The sequence below is a fragment of the Neofelis nebulosa genome, chromosome 2 (genome assembly GCF_028018385.1).
Source record: "Neofelis nebulosa isolate mNeoNeb1 chromosome 2, mNeoNeb1.pri, whole genome shotgun sequence".
NCBI classification, from domain to species: Eukaryota; Metazoa; Chordata; class Mammalia; order Carnivora; family Felidae; genus Neofelis; species Neofelis nebulosa.
Genome location: NC_080783.1, coordinates 168,940,977 through 168,961,343, shown reverse-complemented (window position 1 = coordinate 168,961,343; position 20,367 = coordinate 168,940,977). Strand labels below are relative to the sequence as shown.

At 41.1% G+C, this 20,367-nt stretch overlaps 1 protein-coding gene across 2 annotated transcripts in view; it reads left to right on the top strand.

Moving 5' to 3' along the window:
- Nucleotides 1-20,367, top strand: part of CACHD1 (cache domain containing 1) — a 211,297-nt gene that overhangs the window by 166,388 nt on the left and 24,542 nt on the right. For both annotated transcript variants that reach the window (XM_058717124.1, XM_058717125.1), the window contains 8 exons: nucleotides 2,379-2,612; nucleotides 6,861-7,010; nucleotides 8,150-8,273; nucleotides 9,093-9,210; nucleotides 13,870-14,038; nucleotides 17,194-17,336; nucleotides 18,033-18,214; nucleotides 18,689-18,799. In XM_058717124.1, the coding sequence (XP_058573107.1) occupies nucleotides 2,379-2,612; nucleotides 6,861-7,010; nucleotides 8,150-8,273; nucleotides 9,093-9,210; nucleotides 13,870-14,038; nucleotides 17,194-17,336; nucleotides 18,033-18,214; nucleotides 18,689-18,799 (1,231 nt within the window). The remainder of the gene's footprint in view (nucleotides 1-2,378; nucleotides 2,613-6,860; nucleotides 7,011-8,149; nucleotides 8,274-9,092; nucleotides 9,211-13,869; nucleotides 14,039-17,193; nucleotides 17,337-18,032; nucleotides 18,215-18,688; nucleotides 18,800-20,367) is intronic.

Below are 20,367 nucleotides of genomic sequence, written 5' to 3'. Positions count from 1 at the left end.
TATAACATAGTGCACTGAGGTTTTGGAGATGTATTGTACAAAGTGCCTGTCCTCAAGAAGCTTGTGACTTCTTGAGAAAGACGACAGACGAGGCAGACGAATTAAATGCAATAGTAAGAAAACTTACAAGGAAGTGATCACTTACTTTCCATTAGATTCGAAGGTCTGCCCAGGCAGATACTGAGTAAAGAAGCTTCCTCGCTATCACCCTTCTCTTCAGTGGTGCTAAATCTTCCCACTAGAGTATTTTGTGCACCTGCTATACCCCTGATAATCCCACTCTTTAAAAACCTCTGGTTACTTCCCTCTAATCAACCTCAACTCTTCTTTTTTCTCCCTGTAATCTAACTGGACACAACATCGTCACTGCCAGGTTTCCGTCCTCCAAATGCCATCTCTGAGCTTTGTTCATTAAGATTGACACATGCCATTCCTCTACCAATCAGGCTTCAGATAGGGAAGCAGAGCTGCTATGAGAATTTTGGTAAAATGAATTTATCATCGGAATTAAAGTATATGCAATTAAGGGGAAACCTGGAAAAGTAAAGATCCAGAAAGAGAAATGAACAACTCAGCGTTTAGTAACCAGCCCTGGCGTGGGTGAATAGGTTGGAGCTTGTGGGGATGTCTGAAAGCTAGGAACATCGAAGATCACTTGGGAGGTCTGCATAGAAGCCTATGAGAGGTTGTTGGCCCTCCGTGGCTGCTCTACCCGTGTGAGTTCTCAGTGAAGCATCTGGACTGAACCTAGGGTTGCCCTTGTTGAGCAAGCTAGCCTGCAGCTGAGAAAGGGAACTGAATGCAGATCAGGGAAGGTTACAACAAACTGCAACATTCTGGTCCCTCTGTGTCTGTTCCACCTCTCCAATCAGCAACACTTCACTTTTGGGCCACCATTAACCTAGAAACATACAGGAAAAGGATTCTGGGAAATATAGTCTCCAGGATGGCCATTGTTGGTGATAGAACCGTCTACCATACCTACCAGTCTGTCACCCTACTGCTACCTTTGCTTCTCATTTCATGATGTAGTACATATAATACCCAAGCTTGGATCACCTTCCAGCCCACACTGTTCTTTTTTGCCTAGTAGATGCTCCTGTTTGTTACTTTGCTTTTATGTTTGAGTCAAACAGTACATGACAAAGAAAGGAAATGTATTTTTTCCCTTTGTCTCCTTTTATCATTCATTTCTGTGAGCTTCTCAAGGATGTAAGGCCAGGGATTAATCATGCCTTTCATGTTATTTTTTCACTTTGGAGCATACCTCTCATCTCCCCTATCTCAACTTGATGTCAAGGAAAGATAACAATAATTTGCTTCTGCCTTTTTAGTATTGTTGCTCGAGTAGAACAAACTCCAAGTTATTTAAATACAGTGTGTTAAGAAAATTATATCCGTTAGATCCTTGTGTGATTTTAGAAATGGACTTCAAGGCTAGAAGTATACATACTCTTTAGTTAGAAGTGATAAAGTCACATAAGACCGATGAACCATGAACTTTTCAGCTGTTGTTGTTGTTGTTTAAGACGAAATAGCTGAACATGAGGCAAAGCCTTTTTAAGACTCATTGGTTGAATCTCAGTAGTGACTGAAATCATTTGAATTTGTTTACAATGGCACCCATATGGGATCAGTTACTAATCCTTTTGACTATGTTCCAACAACAATAGCAAACCAAAATTTTTTTTAAAAGGCTTATTAAATTTATTTTTATGCTATAGATTACAGATGTTAAAGAACAGTACATCCCAGTATGTCTAAATCTTTTACAAAATTTTTAAAACCCTCTCGATGTACAAAATATACATTCAATAAATCAAATCCAGTACTGTCCTAACAGTATCAAGCATGAAAACATTTGTAATTAAAATGAGCTTAAAGACACCGGGTTTGGAGGCATCACTAAATGTAGTCCATAATGCTTCCATTGAGTTGCATGAGACTTTGGCAAGTGTTTAATAGGCAAAGAAGAAATGAAATGGTATATCACTATCCTTTAAAACTCTTAAGCTTTATCTACTATTTAAATGCCAACTTGTTAATCATTACTTTTGTTTTCAAATATTAAATGCATAAAGCTTAAACTTTTAGGGGAAAACATCAAGCCAAATGGGGCTCCTTTATTTACTCATGTGTTTCTCATAGCTGCCTTTTGAAGAATCCGTTTGCCCTCTTGGCTGTTTGAGGAAAGACACTGCCTCATGCTTTGTTCCTCAGCAAGAGTTGGTAACAGTGTCCTGGGTCTGTTGTCTCTGCAAGACCTCTTAGACATGGCAAGATTTCATCCATGCCCTTCTTAAATCTAAATGGCAAGGTTATTGTATGGCTATACACCATTTTGGTTTACACTGCCTACCTTTGGCTTTCCATTTCAGATGGGGTGACTGGTTTGAAAGAGCTAGCTTTTCTGAGAGATCTGGCTGAGCAGAACTCCGGGAAGTATGGTGTGCTGGACCGGACAGCATTGCCTGTGATTAAAGGGAGCATGATGGTGCTGAACCAGCTGAGTAACCTAGAGACCACAGTTGGCAGATTCTATACCAACCTTCCCAACCGGATGATTGATGAAGCTGTCTTTAGCCTTCCCTTCTCTGATGAGATGGGAGATGGTGAGTCTGGGGACAACTTCCTACTAAAGGAAGGGGAAAAGAAACAGACATGGGTCCACCAAAACAGTCACTTTTAAATGTCACCCAACACCCATCTGTGAGCATTAGAAGGTCTGGACAGGCAAAGGAGTGGTCCTCCCTTTCTCTGGTCAGAGGGTGGTGTAGGTCTCTTCCATCAGTCTGGTAGCACTGTATTTTAAACAGAAATCCCAGCCCTACTTTTTCCACATTGCCCTAGCCTCAGTCAGCATAATGGATCTATTGGGGAGGATTACTAAGGATTCCCCAGTATGTTGAGTTGGAACAAAAGAGTAACTTTGCATAGCAGGTGGTAAATCTCAGATGTGTTTAGGACTTAGCCTGAGAGGTAAAGCAACATGGTATAGTCAAACAAAGACAGGTTTGGCATTAGAGGATTTTAGGCCCACTCCACCCCTTAAGTTGTTGTCCTTGACAATTTATTTAATCTCATTAGTTCCCATTTGGTCACCTGTTAAAAATGTAATAATGTCTTCCACATAATAAATCTTTCAGGTTGTTAGGATTAGAAGATTTATTGGTGCCTGGCGTACCTCTCAGTAATAATTACTGCTCTTGTCGCTTTATTATTTTACTTTTGTTATTATTACCATTATCGTTGTCATCATCCTGATGTCTCAAGTTACCCACAGTGTGATATCAGGTAAAGTGTTTAACCTTCACATGATTAACTTTCTTGGTCTACGAAATGGGAAAAATATTTCCGTCAAGGCTGTTGTGAGGATTACATGCACTAATATATGTGAAGCACTTAGAATAACGCCTAGCCGACAGTATATGCTCATTAAAAGTACAACCTTTTTCATTCCCTCTGCATATTGTTTATCCTTTCCCCCACCTGTCCCCCATTCTTCTCTGACAGAGAGGATGGAAGAAGAATCTAATGACTAGCCAGACACCATGACCACATGAGATCTTATTTTTACGTTCCAATAACTCTCACAAATACATCTAGAGAAAACCCACGTATAAAAAGTAACAGGCCAATAGAGTATGTTTTCTAGAAATTAGGTAAACGTGTTTTTTCTATAAGGAAGAAATGCAGTAGCCTCTGCTATACGTCAGGTTTTTTTGTGTTTTTTTTAATCCTTCCTCTTTCTGGCAGGGCCCACAGATATGTAGACTATAGAAACTCCCACCTTTAGATAAAGTTATTTCCTTTTATAGGGAAATGTCAAGTGTTAAATGCAAGTGACTTTTGATGAATCTAACCCACAGTATTGAGTGCCGGCCAAGCCTTGTGTCAGGCAGTGATGGGTAAGGCACACATCCCACCCTCAGCAAGCATGTAAGTCTGATAAGAGAAAGATCGATGAATCATCTTAATACTGTGTCAGAGGAACAAAGACAGATGTGGAAACCAAGTCCTGAACAAGCACGGAGGTTTATGCAGTCAAATCCTTTGACCGTTAGTGATATCAGGCAGAGTAAGACCCTTCCTAAAATTCACCTGTACAACCCAGAGAGCTATGCAAAGGCTGTAAATCAAATTGTGGGCAGTTCTTTGGTTCCGTGCTGGCTGATGCTTTCCAAAGTTTAGTCCTCAGGGCCTGTTTACTGAATCCTCTACCGTGGGTTTCAGTGACTGGGTTACTGGTCTGTTGCATTCCCCTCCTAGAGCGTGCCTTTCATGTTTATATTTTCAGTCCCTAGAATTATTGGGTGACATCTCTGCTAACTCCACAACATGGGGATGCTGAGCCTAGGAAATCCCATGTTTACTTGGCTCTAATTCAAAACCTCCACAGATTAAAATATCGGTTACTGGACATATTTCTTTTAACAAGTAAATCTATGTACTTTAGGTTAAAGTAGAGAGGGCATTTGGGGATTTCATTAAGTATAGCGAGAGCTTAGCATACTTTATTTGCCACAATGGGATGAAGAGTCTTCTGTCCGAGATGATAATTGAAAAGTAAGATGGTGTTTCTTTTTTCAGGCTTGCTCTCAACATAGCCAGAGGAGGATAGAATTCTGAAGTGAGCGTATGGTCTCAGAATATTTGTTGCACTTTGCTGCTCTATGAAGATGCTTTTAATCTTAGACACAAGCCCAGGGGAGCATGGCGTGCAGGTTATGACCTGTGTCTCCATGCTAGCCCTCATGCACTGCTCCCATCATTTATAACCCCTTTGTCCAGGGATCCCTAAGCAAAAAATCTCCTTAAGATACATTGCTAAAACCTTCTGTTGACTGCTTTGGAAATTATAATAGTGCATAACTTTTCTTTTTTCCTGTTTTATTGATTTATAATTGACATATAACATTGCATTCATTTTAGGTGTACAACAAAATGATTTGGTGTGTGTGTATATATTGTGAAATGACCACTGTAATAAGCTTAGTTAACATTCATCACCCCACATAGTTAAGACTTTTTTTTTTCTTGTAGTGAGAACTTCAAAGATCTATTCTCTTAGCAACTTTCAAATCTACAATACAGCATTGTTAACTAGAGTCACCATGCTATATATTACATCCCCAGAACTTATTTATCTTACGTCTGGGCACAACTTCTCACATTTTTCAGTGTTCTGTGCCCTTCCTCCTACCAGTTGATGCATTTAATTGGCCTTTGCGACCACAAGTAAGTCACTAATACTTTGAGGGACCTCACATGGGTTTCTATATGTGGGAGTCTATTCTTTGTAGAAGACTTGAAGTATTCAATTCCCTTTCCTGGGTGTTTATAGAAGAATAGTTTTTTGATGTACTGCTAAGGCATGAACTTGCCATTAAGTGCAGGAAAATACAGGAGTAAGATGGAGAGAAACTATGCGTCTTTTTGTTTTGAGTTTTACTTGGAACCATAGGATTGTAGAACTGCTAGGGGTGCTAGAGATCATTTTGTCTCCAACACATGAACAGAGGTGGCGCCACTTAACCCAGCTCAGTAGGAGAGCTGGGAGGAGCTCTCCTGGCTGTTCTGATGCTCAGGGCCACGCGCTGATCCCCAACACATGTACGTGGTCTTTGCCTTTGCTTTTCCCTCTCCTGATTATCCTGTTGCTTTTATATGGCCTGGAGCTGCGAGTGGCTTTTATAATTAAAGAGCATCAGTGGGGGAGGAGCAGAGAGAGAGAGAGAGAGAGAGACAGACATGGAATCTGAAGTAGGCTCCAGGCTCCAAGGCTGATGTGGGGCTCGAACTCACAAACCGCAAGATCATGACCTGAGCCAGAGTCAGACACTCAGCTGACTGAGCCACCCAAGCACCCCTAAAGCTTTTTTTAAGTTTGTTATTTTGAGTGAGGGAGTGGGGGAAGGGCAGAGAGAAGGAGAATCCCAATGCTGTTTTGGAGCCCAACATGGGGCTCAAACTCACAAACTGTTAGGTCATCACCTGAGCTGAAGTCAAGAGTCAGATACTTAATTGAGCCACCCAGGTGCCCTCAAAACTTTTTTAAAAAAATAAATACAGAATATGCAACAGAGAACTTATGGCCCACAAAGCCTAAAATACTGACTGTCTAGCCCTTTACATAACAGTAGAGGAGCTCCTAACCCGAACAACTAGAAATACATTACTTTGGAACCCACTGTCTTCTTTAGCTGCTCAGAGTTCTCAGTGGTCAGATCTTACTAGATTCTATATCTTTCTAAGGTTTTTCACCTCATTTTCTTGTCTTTTGATAGGTTATGTTAATGAAATAAAGTACCTTATAAGCATTCCTTTGTAATCTCTTTTCGTCTAACAATCCCTAAAAATCAGTAAAGCAGTTACCACTGTGTCACTTAAGCAGATGTGGAAAGCGGGACCCGGAGAAGTTATGTCCGATGTCATATGGAAAATGCAGAAGGGGCACAGCTAGGCTAGAACCTACATTTTTCAGTTCCTTGGCTAGTGGTCTTTCACATACAGTTGAATCTTCCCCACTTGAGGAAATAGAATGATGTAGTAAGTGCTGCTGATAATTTGCACTGATCTGGAATGGCTGGTCAGGTGAGGAAATAATGGGAAATGTACAAATTGCCTCTGAAATTAATTTGGGGTGTCTGAACCCCACAGAAGACTCTTTCTCCTGAAGTCTTGCTCACTTATGCCATCTGTGGAGGCAGTGGTTGGGTACTGGATCACACAGGTCACTTCAAGATGAGAAGATGCTAGAGGGCAGATATTAGCCTTTGGGATTCACTAGCACACAACTCCAGTCTTTGTTCGGTACATTCTCTGCTATCCCTTGGATTTGTTTTGTTTTTAAACCATAGGTTTGATAATGACTGTGAGTAAACCCTGTTATTTTGGAAACCTACTTCTGGGAATTGTAGGTGTGGACGTGAACCTGGCTTACATCCTCGAAGACGTGACGTATTACCAAGATTCTTTGGCTTCCTATACTTTTCTCATAGATGACAAAGGTAATCTGCTAAAAATTAATCAGAGGGAAGAATGATTTGTTTTTTGTAACCTGAAGAAAATAATCTGTAGATATTCTGATACTAACAAAGTAGGAAAATCACAGTATTTACAGAAAAATAGTGTGCCTAGAACTGCTCATTTGTAGTGGAACAAATTCTTTGTGGAACACCATGAAGGTGGCAGAATGAACCTGAAAATGACACACATTTGTTTCTATATTGCACTGAGGGGTAGGTAACAGTTATTTGAAACATCAGGAAATTAGACTCCAGGACTGAGTAACACATAGAATGTGATCCTTTGGATTTTTTCTATATCCTTATCTTTAAATTCACTCGTGTTGGGGCGCCTGGGTGGCTCAGTCGGTTAAGCGCCCGACTTCAGCTCAGGTCACAATCTTGCGGTCAGTGAGTTCAAGCCCCGCGTCGGGCCCTGGGCTGATGGCTCAGAGCCTGGAGCCTGCTTCTGATTCTGTGTCTCCCTCTCTCTCTGCCCCTCCCCCGTTCATGCTCTGTCTCCCTCTGTCTCAAAAATAAATAAACGTTAAAAAAAAAAGTTTAAAAAAAAAAAATTCACTCGTGTTAAGGTTTAGGTGATAGAACATCTTTATTTTTTTTTTTTTAACGTTTATTTATTTGTGAGACAGAGACAGAGCATGAATGGGGGGGGGGGGGGGCAGAGAGAGAGGGAGACACAGAATCGGAAGCAGGCTCCAGGCTCCGAGCCATCAGCCCAGAGCCCGACACAGGGCTCAAACTCATGGACCGCGAGATCGTGACCTGAGCTGAAGTCGGACGCTCAACCGACTGAGCCACCCAGGCGCCCCGAAAGAACTATCAGCGCCCCGATAGTTTTGTCTTTATAAAAACGAAAACCCAGTGACTAGTACCTCCAAGATATTCTCGATTAGACTCTTGTTCCATAACTTAAGGCATCTTTCTACACTTCAAGTTTTACGCAAGAACACGTAAAACAAGTTCCGTTTCTATTGGACTGGCGAGTTACACACTGGGATGTTGAGTATTGGCAGTCATCCCGGGGTATCCCATATTTCAAATGTGTGATAGTCACTTATATTAGAATCAGCACTTCTTCCAGCATGTTTCCCGTAGCTCATGTCTTTGTTTTTTTATTTCAGGGTATACACTTATGCACCCATCTCTCACCAGGCCATATTTACTCTCAGAACCCCCACTTCATACTGACATCATTCATTATGAAAATATCCCCAAATTTGAGCTGGTTCGGCAGAATATCCTAAGGTAAGGAAAAGGTGAAAGTTATAGTAGTTGTTTTTTTGTTTTTTGGTTTTTTTCCCTGAAAAAAAATAGGACCTTTTGAGGTCCAATACGAGTGTGTATTATAGGATATAAAACAAGTATAAAAATTAATGTTATTAAAAGTATCCTCCATGAATTTTTCATAAGAATAGTAGGTAAAACTTTGTAGAACAACAGATAGCCTCTTAAAACTATTAGGGAAAATGTCTTGTAAATCAGATTCTTTGTTCACATTGCCATTAATTTATAAAATCAGGTATGTTATCTCATTTAAAAAAAAAAAACTCCCAATTGTACTAAAATGAAAAAAAAAAAAACGGTAAAATAGAAGGTTAAGTTGAGGACCAGCTTTAGAGCATGCCAAAAAATAGCTTGGCAAAGCAGCATCCATTCCATTGACAGCACAATCATATACAACATTTTCTTTTGAAATAAAGAACAGATTGGATTTTTTCCAACCGTGATACATTATTTTGGCAGATGGTAACCTATAGAGAAACGGGTCTTTGTGCTCATTGGCTGTAAATTAATGACTGAGTGATTGGAGACAAGTTTGTCTCTGGAAAGAATTAGAATGGGAGCGGGGACGGCAGGGGTAGAGCATAAGGAATATTTTTAGTGCTGAGCTGACATCATGCTTTTACAAAATTGAAAATTTCACATTATCTCTTTCCAAAGTGATGAGCTTCATTGCTTTTCAAAATCAGGAGGTGGTCATTGACTCACAGCTTCTTCTCTGCCTTTAATTAAGAGCTTAATTTTATCTTTTGCCTGAAGTATTTCATTCTGTTGCCAACACAGCCTCCCTCTGGGCAGCCAGATAATCACCGTCCCTGTGAACTCATCCCTGTCCTGGCACATAAACAAGCTGCGAGCCACCGGAAAGGAGGCCTACAATGTCAGCTACGCCTGGAAGATGGTGAGTTAACAGGACGTCTTGGCAGGGGAACTGGGGGTTACATTGCTACTGATGCAGCAACTCCAGGGAACTTAGATCCCATAATGTTACTCACCAATTTTAAAGGGGTTGGAAAAAGAGGAGATTCCACAGGTGTCCTCTTTTTTGTTTGTAAAAGCAATCATTTTTCATGTTGAATGACTCAAACCGTACAAAAGGATATAAAGTAAAAAGTAAACTTTGCCCTTCCCTCTCTCCTGCCCTTGACCAACCATTCCCCCAGAAGTCACCACTTTGATCAGCTTCCAGAAAATGTTCACATACAGGCATCTATATCTGGGCATGTGCATGCACGTTTAGTGGCTGTGTAGTGTAATGTTGAATTGATGGACCAAATTTCTTTAAATAAGTCCATCAATATACATTTAGATTATATCCAGTGAGGTGTGTGTGTGTGTGTGTGTGTGTGTGTGTGTGTGTGTGTGTTAATCATTTTAAACTCGGGTTGTGGAAGTTAGGAGTTGAAAAAGAGATATGAGGGGCATATAGGCGACTCAGTCGGTTAAGCATCTGACTCTTGATTTCGGCTTAGGTCATGATGTCATGGGTTTGTGGGTTCGAGCCCCATATCGGGCTCCTTGCACTGGCATTGTGGATCCTGCTTGAGATTCTCTCTCTGCACATCCTGTGCATGCTCTCTCTCACTCAAAATAAGTAAATAAACTTAGAAAAGATATGAAAGCATAAATGCCCTCTACTGACATTTTCCAAGGCAAAGAAACTTTCAGATTAGAATCTGGATTATTCATGTTCACCACCAGAAGATGGACAGTGAAGTGATCGCCTGTGGCCCCCACTTGAGCTTCCTTTGACTAGCTTCATTCAGATAGCAGGCCCTCAGTCAGGGGTTCAAGCACACAGTGCCCACAGTACTCTTGTCACTGCCCTTTACTCCCTCTTCCCTGCAGAGAATCAATGCTGTTATGGGGTTCTTGACATTGCAGTTGGCCAAAAGTAGAGTGGACTTTCATTTTTTTAACCACCTTTAATTCCCTTACATGGCCATATCTGGTGTTTAACCCATTGACTCTAAATGGATCTACATATTCATCTCTTTAAGAATGACTTACTGAATATCTAACTGTAAGCTAAGAAGGAAATAGAGGAATGCTCCTCTCTCTGCCCTCATAGAGCATCCAGCCCAGTGGTGGATGCAGACAGACAGCTTGACCCAGCATCTCTGTCTGGTATAGGAATGACAGGAATTGGAAGTAGCCAACATGCCTTTAGACAGGACTGTCCTCCGACCTTCTTGTTCCGTTCTTAAAGGATCATTGTGGCAACATTGATTTCTATGACGGAAGTAAAAGCAAACAAAATAATAAATGAAATCTTTGAGAAACTCGCAGTTTGCAAGTCCGATTCTACTGGTTTTTTGGGTTTTTTTTGTTTTAGTGTTTGTTTTTGAGAGAGAGAGAGAGACAGACAGACAGAGCATGAGCAGAGATGGGGGCAGAGAGAGAGGGAGACAGAATATGAAGCAGGCTCCCAGCTCTGAGCTGTCAGCACAGAGCCCGATGTGGGGCTCGAACCCTTGAACTGTGAGATCATGACCTGAGCCGAAGTCGGATGCTTAACTGACTAAGCCACCCAGGCCCCTCTTCTGGTATTTTACTGTTTGATAATACAGAGTTCAGGATAGTCAAAGTATTTTGAAATTCTCTTAGCTCATTTTCAGGATTTTTTTTGAGAATGATTGTGTCACATGCCCTTATTGTTACATCATTTGTAAATAAGAATGAATGGCTTAATTTTCACATCAGAAAGGGTAAGTTATGGGGCACCTGGATAGCTCAGTCAGTTAAGCATCCAACTTTGGCTCAGGTCATGAACTCGCAGTTCATGAGTTCCAGTCCCGTGCTGGGCTCTGTGCTGACAGCTCGGAGCCTGGAGCTTGCTTCAGATTCTGTGTGTGTGTGTCTCTCTCTGTCCCTCCCCTGCTCGTGCTGTGTCTGTCTCTCTCAAAAATAAATAAACATCAAAAAAAATTTTTTTAAAAGAAAGGGTAAGCCATACACCAGAATACTCCACTGAAAAATACTTTTATATTTGAAATCGGAGATTATGTACCACTAATATATCCTAATTGAAAGCAGCTCCATTGCATCCTGAGAAAATCTCTACCTTATTTTGTTGGCATTAAGAGAAAGGTGGATGGGCACCTGATCATCTCAGTCGGTGGAGCGTGTGACTCTTGCTCTTGGGATTGAGTTCAAGACCCATGTGTGGGTATTACTTACAAACAAAATCTTTAAGAAAATGAATTTTTTTTTAGAAAGAGAGAAAGGAGGAGATACAGGCATTTTTAAGACCCTTTTTACACAGTAAATAAACCCAATGTTAACATTTTGGGAAGAAGTATCATCTTAAGATAGTTTTACTTCAGTGATACCAAGAAATTCTGGCCATTCTACGTAGCCAAATGGATACAATCGTGTAATCACTTCAGGTAGAAGTGTTAGCTCTCTCAGAATTCTGAAACTGTCAAGAACATCGCTATGAAGTGAAAAAGTAAAGAGATAATAAATAATGAGATTGAAGTTAAAGAGGCTTGCCAGGTTACCCGGCCAAAAGAGCATATAATTTTAAGTTATCTTTGTGCGGGGTGGGGGGGGACATATACTCCCCCCCCCGTCTTCAGGAATAAAATGGATCCTTCTACTAAATGTAATTCAAATAGATTCAGCTTATATTGAGAATAATTATTTGAACTGCTTAGCATCCATAGATACAGCAAATACTTATGGATTATATTTCACTGACTTAATTTAAATAGAATGTGAGAGATTATGTTAGCAGCATTAAGAGATTACTACTCTGTCACTGTGCAGCTCAAGTCCATCTTTGAGCATTTGAGGAGACTGCATACTGAGACAGAAGAAAGTACTGACTTCAGAAGATATTACAGTGTTCCTGTGTGACACAGGAATGGCTCACTTTAAAACGTGAGTCCCGTGGGCAATCAGTGAAAAAAAATACTCCCCGGTGTTGGAGAGCCCTTCTAGATACATTATGGTTCCTTAATGCAAAGACTGTTTCAGCTAAGAACACAATAAGAAGACCTGTACTGGAATCAGTTTTCCTTTCCAAATAAGAACTATTGAAGTGTTTCTTTTAGATGCTTAGGGTAACTTTTTAAATTTTTTTTAAACATTTTTATTTATTTTTGAAAGAGAGAGTGAGTGGGAGAGGGGCAGAGAGAGAGAGGGAGACACAGAATCTGAAGCAAGCTCCAGGCTCTGAGCTGTCAGCACAGAGCCCGACATGGAGCTCAAACTCATGAGCCGTGAGATCATGACCTGAGCCAAAGTTGGACACTCAACCAACTGAGCCACCCAGGTGTAGATGCTTAGGGTAACTTCCAATTGTTCTCTTATAGAACAGACCCGATCCTACAATTCTGGTCCTTCTGGCAAAGTGTTCTGTCTTTTGGTTCCTTGGAACATGTAACACAGCACACAAAGGTGACTGCATGCGTTGGGAAGAAGGGAAATAGTAAATGCCACTTGAGAACACTATTATTTTCTAATTTGTGGGTGGAGGAAGAGAATTAAATTTGCTAATCTAACTGAATGTCCTTGACAGCAGTTCCAGGAAGATGCAAATTTCTCCCATGTTTAAAGAGATTCTGCAGCCATCTTCATAAACCCTAAATTATACTTAACTCTAACCTACCTACTTAAATTTCTCCTTGATTATGAAATTAATCCTTTGGGCTGCATTACTTCTCATTGTCTTGTGGTTTTAACTTAGTTCTGGCTATCACCCTTTCCATTTGTTGACAAACCATCTTTCAGATAGATTCGGCCTGCTCCTTCTTTAACGGACTTACAGAAGTTTGGCTGTCTTGTATTTTTAACTTTAAGAAACTAGAATTAAGTAGCTTGCCTCGGTTTTGATTCATTGGTAGACGGTTTTTCCCAAGAACTTTACTTATGTGTCCATTTCTGAGAGTCAAATGGGTTTGGAAGTATTCCTATTTGTACATAGGAGCTTGATAAATTAGGCTGAGCTATGGTACATTTGCCTATTCTGGTCTGAAATGATAAGTCAGGCAGGCTTTGTGAGGCAGCCATGGGATTTGTACTTTTCACAAGTCTGAGATCCTGTCCATCTCCAACCAGGAAAGGAGAAAGCATTAGTCGGGAATACAATGAATAAACCAGATTCTATATGGGCTGTGTACATAAATTCAGAATTGGCTTTTGAAGTAGTCAGTTCCTGGAATACTCATTGCAAAACCAACTATATATTTTGAAATACATTTCAAATCCAAACAGAAGTAAGTGCTGTATTTTCGTGCCGTGCTCCAACTTGTATTTGTCAGCTTAAATAAGCAAAAAGGCCATAGGGTTGCTGTTCCAAAGGGACTATTCTGTAATCCCTTCATTAGCTCCATGATTTTCTGTTACATACGTTCTTTTCCCTCCATCAGAAAGGAAAATAGAACATGTAGTCATTTGCCAGAGATATGTTCTCTCACCCCATCCTCGCAGCTTTCATTCACTCATCAAATATTTTTCTGTGTGAGACAGAGATAGCAGAAAATAATGTAGGTGAAGTCACTACCTCTAGGAACCTGTGTTTTCTGGATTAGAAATTCTTTACTGATTTTTCCAGGTACAAGACACTTCCTTTATTCTCTGTATTGTGGTGATACAACCGGAAATACCCGTCAAACAACTGAAAAACCTCAACACCGTCCCCAGCAGCAAGCTGCTCTACCACCGGCTGGACCTCCTGGGCCAGCCTAGCGCCTGCCTTCACTTCAAACAGCTGGCGACTCTAGGTGAGGCCTTTGCACTTTGCAGTTTCCTTTGTGGGCTTACTCATAGCAGCTCACGATAAATACCTGCTTGAATTTAGAGGGAAAAAAACTAAAACAACAAAAACGAAAAAACACCTGGATGTTGAATGGCAGCAGTGCTAGTTTGGGGATACAAATGTGAAAACCGTATGAGGCCTTGCCTTGGGTCCGGTTCTCCGGCAGATGAGGATTTGTGTGTTGGTGATTTATTAAGGATGGGCTCTAAGAAGAAACTAGGGAAGAAGTGAGGGAAACAGGATAGCAAAGGAGGAGAAAGCAAGCAAGAGTTGGATTTTCGGTGAAGTCCCAGCCTCAGCCTAATCCCGTAGCGGGGCTTTGGAGTGTAAATTACACTGCAGAGTTTGCCCAGACGGAGGAGAGGGAGCTGGACTTTCATATTCCTTTGTATCTTTCAGCTTTCTGCTAATGCTAGGCAGAGAGGTTTTCGTAGCCCAAAGGCAGTCCGTCAGATAGTCACCAGTCTGGCCCATTAGAGGCCAGCCCAAAGATATGGAGACAAGGAGATATAGGGCTACAGGGTAAGACGTGGAGAAATAGTAAATGGGATTCGAGGGTAGCACACCCATATATCTACATAGCATACCTGTATCTGTCGCGGGCCCCTGTCTCCAAAAGAGCGTAGGAAATAGGCAGATAATTCAAAGGAAGCAATTAGCTCCTGTAGATGAGGACATATGGATTTATCAGAATTCAAAATTTTCCCAAGCTCCCTCAGAAAGTAGCAAGGCTGAAATGTGACTCCCGCTCCTTCTGTGCCATGGTGCCACCTTTTATTGCATGCCACCATGTGCCAGGCACATACTGGACATTTGTGCAGGACTCCTAGTACTGCGAAACAAGCACTCTCTTCTTCACTGTTGGAAATTGTTTGGATTCAGAAAGGTGACTAAGACTCCTTAGATAACTGGCAAATCCCTATCGATGATAGGGATTTTGAGGCAAAGTGTTAAATATATGTCAGAACCCCCATCAAGAGGGCTGAAGGAGGGACATTGTCTTTCTCGGTACACAAAGAGGACTTTTTTAAGTTTTCTCTCTCAATCCGCATTTCTCCCTCAAAGTGCGTCAGCCTTTGCGCAAATGGCCAGTCTCTGTCACTACAAGAAAGGCCCACTTTCATTGTCTCTCCTTTGGCCCTACTCTTTTGTCCCTGAAGCATTTTGGTGTTTTTTATATTATTGTATAATTCTTATTTTGTTGTTTTTCTTTTTTAAAAAAATTTCTGGTCTCTCCAACCGGCTCCTAAGTTCTTTGAGTTCAAGGACAGTCCTCCCTCTCTGGCACATCTGTGCCCGGAAAACCTCATGAGCATATGCACATGAATCCACAGCACACTGCTAGGCAGACTTACCTTTTTAAGCTTTTGTTTTCTTCTCCTCGATAGGAATATAACACTAATCTCCCAGGCTATGCCATGGTGGTATCATGAGAATTAGCATTACTGGAAGCAGTATCTTTTGATATTAGCAGACTACATAATTCTGACCTGTCCTACTGAGGATAACCGAAAATGGATAGCAACTTGAGGGGGAAAAAAAAATCTTCCTGAAAAGTATCAAAGAACTAACATGGTAGCTAGGAATTGGATCCAAGTCTAGGAGAAAAGAAGAACCCAGAGAAGGAGGCCACTGTTAAAGCCACATTTGCAATGCACCTATTTACCAATCCAGGAGAAACAACTGTGAAATTAAGCTGTGCTTTAGGGGGGTGCCTGGGTGTCTTAGTTAAGCATCTGACTTCGGTGCAGGTCATGATCTCACAGCTTGTGAGTTCAAACCCTGCATCAGGCTCTGTGCTGACAGCTCAGAGCCTGGAGCCTGCTTCAGATTCTGTGTCTCCCTCTCTCTCTCTGCCCCTCCTCTGTTACCCTCCATCTTTAGGGTATGTGTGAATTGAAACTAAAGAAGCCCTTGACTTGATTCCTACCATCTGAGTGGTCTAAGGAAACTCACACATTAACTAGTCATGGACTAGTTGAATGTTGAACACCAAAGCCCCATAGTGCAGCTCTTAGACTGGTACCCTGTCATCTTATTGAGAACTGTCTCCATCTACCCACCCTGCCTCATCTTGGGGTGTGGCACCTGGCAGAATCAAACAACAGTCCTCTCTGTAGGAAGGACTCCCTCATCCTGTTAGGATTCAACTCTTTCCAGAAATTTATTTTTAAATGCCATGTCCTTCACAGTCAGAGGTAGCCAGGCCACAAGGAAACAAGATACCATGAGTGAGAACTAACAAAAAGAATGGAAAATGACCTACAGATTTGAGATTGGACACATGACTGGTGCTTTCCTAAAGTGTCTAAAAATGTAAAATTGAAGTAAGAAATTTCACAGAAATGTCGGGTTTTGTTTCATAATGTAATTCACTGTGAGGATTTGGGGCTTAAATAGATCAAACTGGGTTTTCCTCTTAGGACCAACAATTAAATCATACCTACAGTAACCAGTCTATAAACTTTTGTTTATGCCAAGTTTGGCTATCCCTGTCTGTGCGAAGAATTTTTTTATTTGATTTTTTGCATTGCCTCCACAATTCCATTTTTCCTTCCTTTGAAATATTAGTACCAATATGGACAGTCGTAGTTAACACTCACAAGGCATTTGTCACATGCTCTGGCACCATTCTACAAGCTTTACATTTATCAACTCATTTGCTTTACATAAATTCACTGATGTATTGGTGCTATAATTGCCTACTTTGCAGATGACAAAAGCATCACTTACATTACAACTTACCCCCCATCACATGGCCAGGAAATGATCGAGCTGAGACTCAACCTAGTCTGGCTCCATGTGCTATGCTGTTCCTTAATCCTAGTAAGTGTGAGATACTATGTGTAGACTTAAAAGATTTTGAGCATTTGCATTTTAGGCACTTGTATCTATTTGTACATGTATCTCTTATGGTTCACTCATGACTATAAACTCCCTGAGGGGAGAGAATGAGGGCTTTTTCCTTCTAAGCTCTTAGTGTTGAGTTCTTTGCTCTCCCTGTGGAAGACTTGAGGCCACCATAGCTAACAGATTAGCAGAGCCTTAGCGATGCTTTTGTTTGGGCCTGAGATGAAGTCTTCGTGTTCTCAGGCCTGGCTTTGTTTGCTTCTCTTTCAGAAAGTCCAACTGTCATGCTGTCTGCTGGCAGCTTTTCCTCCCCATACGAACACCTCAGCCAGCCAGAGACAAAGCGAATGGTGGAACACTACACGGCCTATCTCAGTGACAACACCCGCCTCATTGCTAACCCAGGGCTCAAAGTGAGTGCTGGCCTGGGGCCCCACTTCTGCCGTACCCCCTCCACAGGCCTGGGAGGGGGCACTGTCAGTGAACCTTTGAAGCGGGAAGCCCAGCTCTGGATCTGTGCCTCTCAGCTGGAGAGCCAGAAAGACAACGTGTGGCCCCCGGGAGGCTGGTCGGCGATGACCCTACCGAGGGATTAAGAAGCCCTGTGGGCCAGATGAAGAATCTCTTTCAGGCCTTAGATGCACTAGGAGTTTTCTAGGTAGGGGGGTGTGACTTAGAGATCAGTGGAACTTTCCCAGCCCCATTTTTCCCAGGGGAAAGAAGTAAAGTGCCCCTATGGTCTGTTGAGATAAACATGACGAAGTTTGCAGAGCAGAGATTTAGCTGGGATGTGCGTGTGCGTGCGTGCGTGCGTGCGTGTGTGTGTGTGTGTGTGTGTGTGTTTGATGCTTCACTATAGGATCTTTCTTCTTAAATGCAGAAAGCCTCACTAGGATGAACAATTGAGTAAATCACACATCCACTGACTGTGTTTCAGGGAGCTTTTGTTTTCACCAAGTTTGGCTGTATCCATCTGCTGTGGAAAGATTTTTAAGAAGTAATTGGGCTTGGCTTCTCTGCAAGAGAGCTTTAGGAAGCCCTGCCAGCAGCCCACTCTCTTTTCATGTGAGTCTTAAAGGATCCCTGCCATGTCTTCCTTTGTTTCCCAGTTCTCTGTCAGGAATGAAGTAATGGCCACCAGCCACGTCACAGATGAATGGATGACACAAATGGAAATGAGTAGCCTGAACACGTACATTGTCCGCCGTTACATAGCAACACCCAATGGCGTCCTCAGAATTTATCCTGGTTCCCTCATGGACAAAGCATTTGATCCCACTAGGAGACAATGGTGAGTTTTAGGAGCTTCCATTATCAAAGGTTCCCCCCAAATCCTGGAGAGACATGATAAGTACATACAATAAAGCAACTTCAGGCAGTCACATTAAAAAAGATACTTTTATGGCAGTGAAAACATGTTTTTGAATCTTTTTTTTTTAATGCAGTATTAACAGATTTGTGGGTTTCCTCTGTCTACAGTGTTTTCATCTCTTATTGAAATTTTGAGACTGAGATGTTTTATACTTGGCCATTTCTATTCCTTTGGGTATTTTGTTTCAGTCTTACCTTGTATGTAATATGCCCATAGTGGGGATATTTAATGTCACTGCACATGATCATGGCATCAAATTATAGCTCATATATGACCTATGAAAAAATGAACATATATAAATTCAGAAACTTTTTTTTACAAGTTCACTTTTCTTTGAAATTTAGAGAGTTTTTTCATACCCTAAAGATAACACGACTTTGTCTTGTCTGTTAGGTATCTCCATGCGGTGGCTAATCCAGGCTTGATTTCTCTGACTGGCCCTTATTTGGATGTTGGAGGAGCTGGTTATGTAGTAACCATCAGTCACACGATACATTCATCCAGGTAATATTTTAATTAATATTTTAGTCATTTTTTTAAACACCTCAAGAATATTTTGAAAATTTGGAAGTAGAGTAGACAACCAAGGATCAGTGGCAAAAGCATGATCTTTGATGTGAGCAGTCTGGGGTTTGAATATCTTCTCTAGCAGTGTCCTCATGGATTTCCTGAGCTTCCTCCTGTTCTCTGTAAAATGGGGATAATACCTACTTCACAAGATCATCATGTGATTGAGTCAATGAAAAGCTCTTAGTCCTATTATGAAGAAGATCCTTTAGAAGAAGAAAAAGATAGAATCCGTAGGGCAGTTTGTAGAAATACCAATCTTAACCAATTGAAGAAATCCCAACAAGAGCCTGACCGTTATTACCAGAGAATACTTTCCCAAGCAAAGGAGCATGTGTAGTGAAGGAAAAAAAAAGTATCAAGACCCCAATTTTATTACCTCTTTTATTCTAACTTCTTAGAATTATATAGGAGTTTGTTATTTTTGTTATTGTTAATTTGTCCTTATACTGTCTCTTGAAAAATGAAAAAGCATTTTGAAAACTGACTTTCCAACAATGCTATTAAATGTCAGCATGACTGTAAATACATTCCGGGTGCTTTGTATTTCAGACTTTTGAGGTTTCAGTATTTAAGCGACAAATGTCAGTGAAACATTGGGTAGAAAGGCAGGTCACATACATTGTTTTAATCCCTTCATTATACAAATAGATGTTTTTCCCTAGCAACCAAGAAAGCCCATATTTTGACTGGTACCTATAATGATGCCTTAAAATTTATGGGAGACAGATTTTTCTTGCTTAACTTTATGCTTTTCGCTGGTGCTCATTATGTATCAGATGATTGACATTCAGGAGAATTCTTCTAACGCAAGTTCATTGGGAGCAAGAATTGGGAAAGCAGTACTGTGTTGGAATTTCAATATCATGACCTGTGTCTCCATGGAAAGCAGGGTCCTGCCGCCAGCCAAACAGTGATTGTTTTGCAGGGCATGGTATCTTTTTGGCTCTGTCACATATGAACAAGTAAACACCTATTTAGAACAGAACTTTTCAATGTTTTCCTTAACAGACCATCTGTCAGGCATACCCTACTATTGTCTGAATAATGAGACTTGACATCTCCCATATATTCTAATCAGTTGGGAAAAAGTAAACAAGGTGGCTTGAGGAGATAGCAATCACCTTGGTCTTTGATGACAATGACAGTGGGCCAGCACTGGGCTTCAGATGTTGGGGGTAGGGGTGGCAGGAAGAGAATGACTGCCTGTGTGTGTCTTTCTTGGTATCTGTTCCATCGGACTCTGCTACCTGCTACTCGTTATGCCATTATCTCTTCTATACAGTATTCTCGTGTGTGTCAGGGGGAGGGGGTGGCCACAGAGAGGTGCAGATTTTAGTGCTCTTTTACATTTGTGTACATGTTTTTGTTGAAATTTGAATGGGTTAAAGAAGCTTCATTTAGCTAATGTATAAATATTTATGATGTCAGCCCAAATGAAGCATGATGGAAATATGGGATTTCAAGTTAGAAAAACCTTCAATTCCCTTAATTGGCTACTTTTC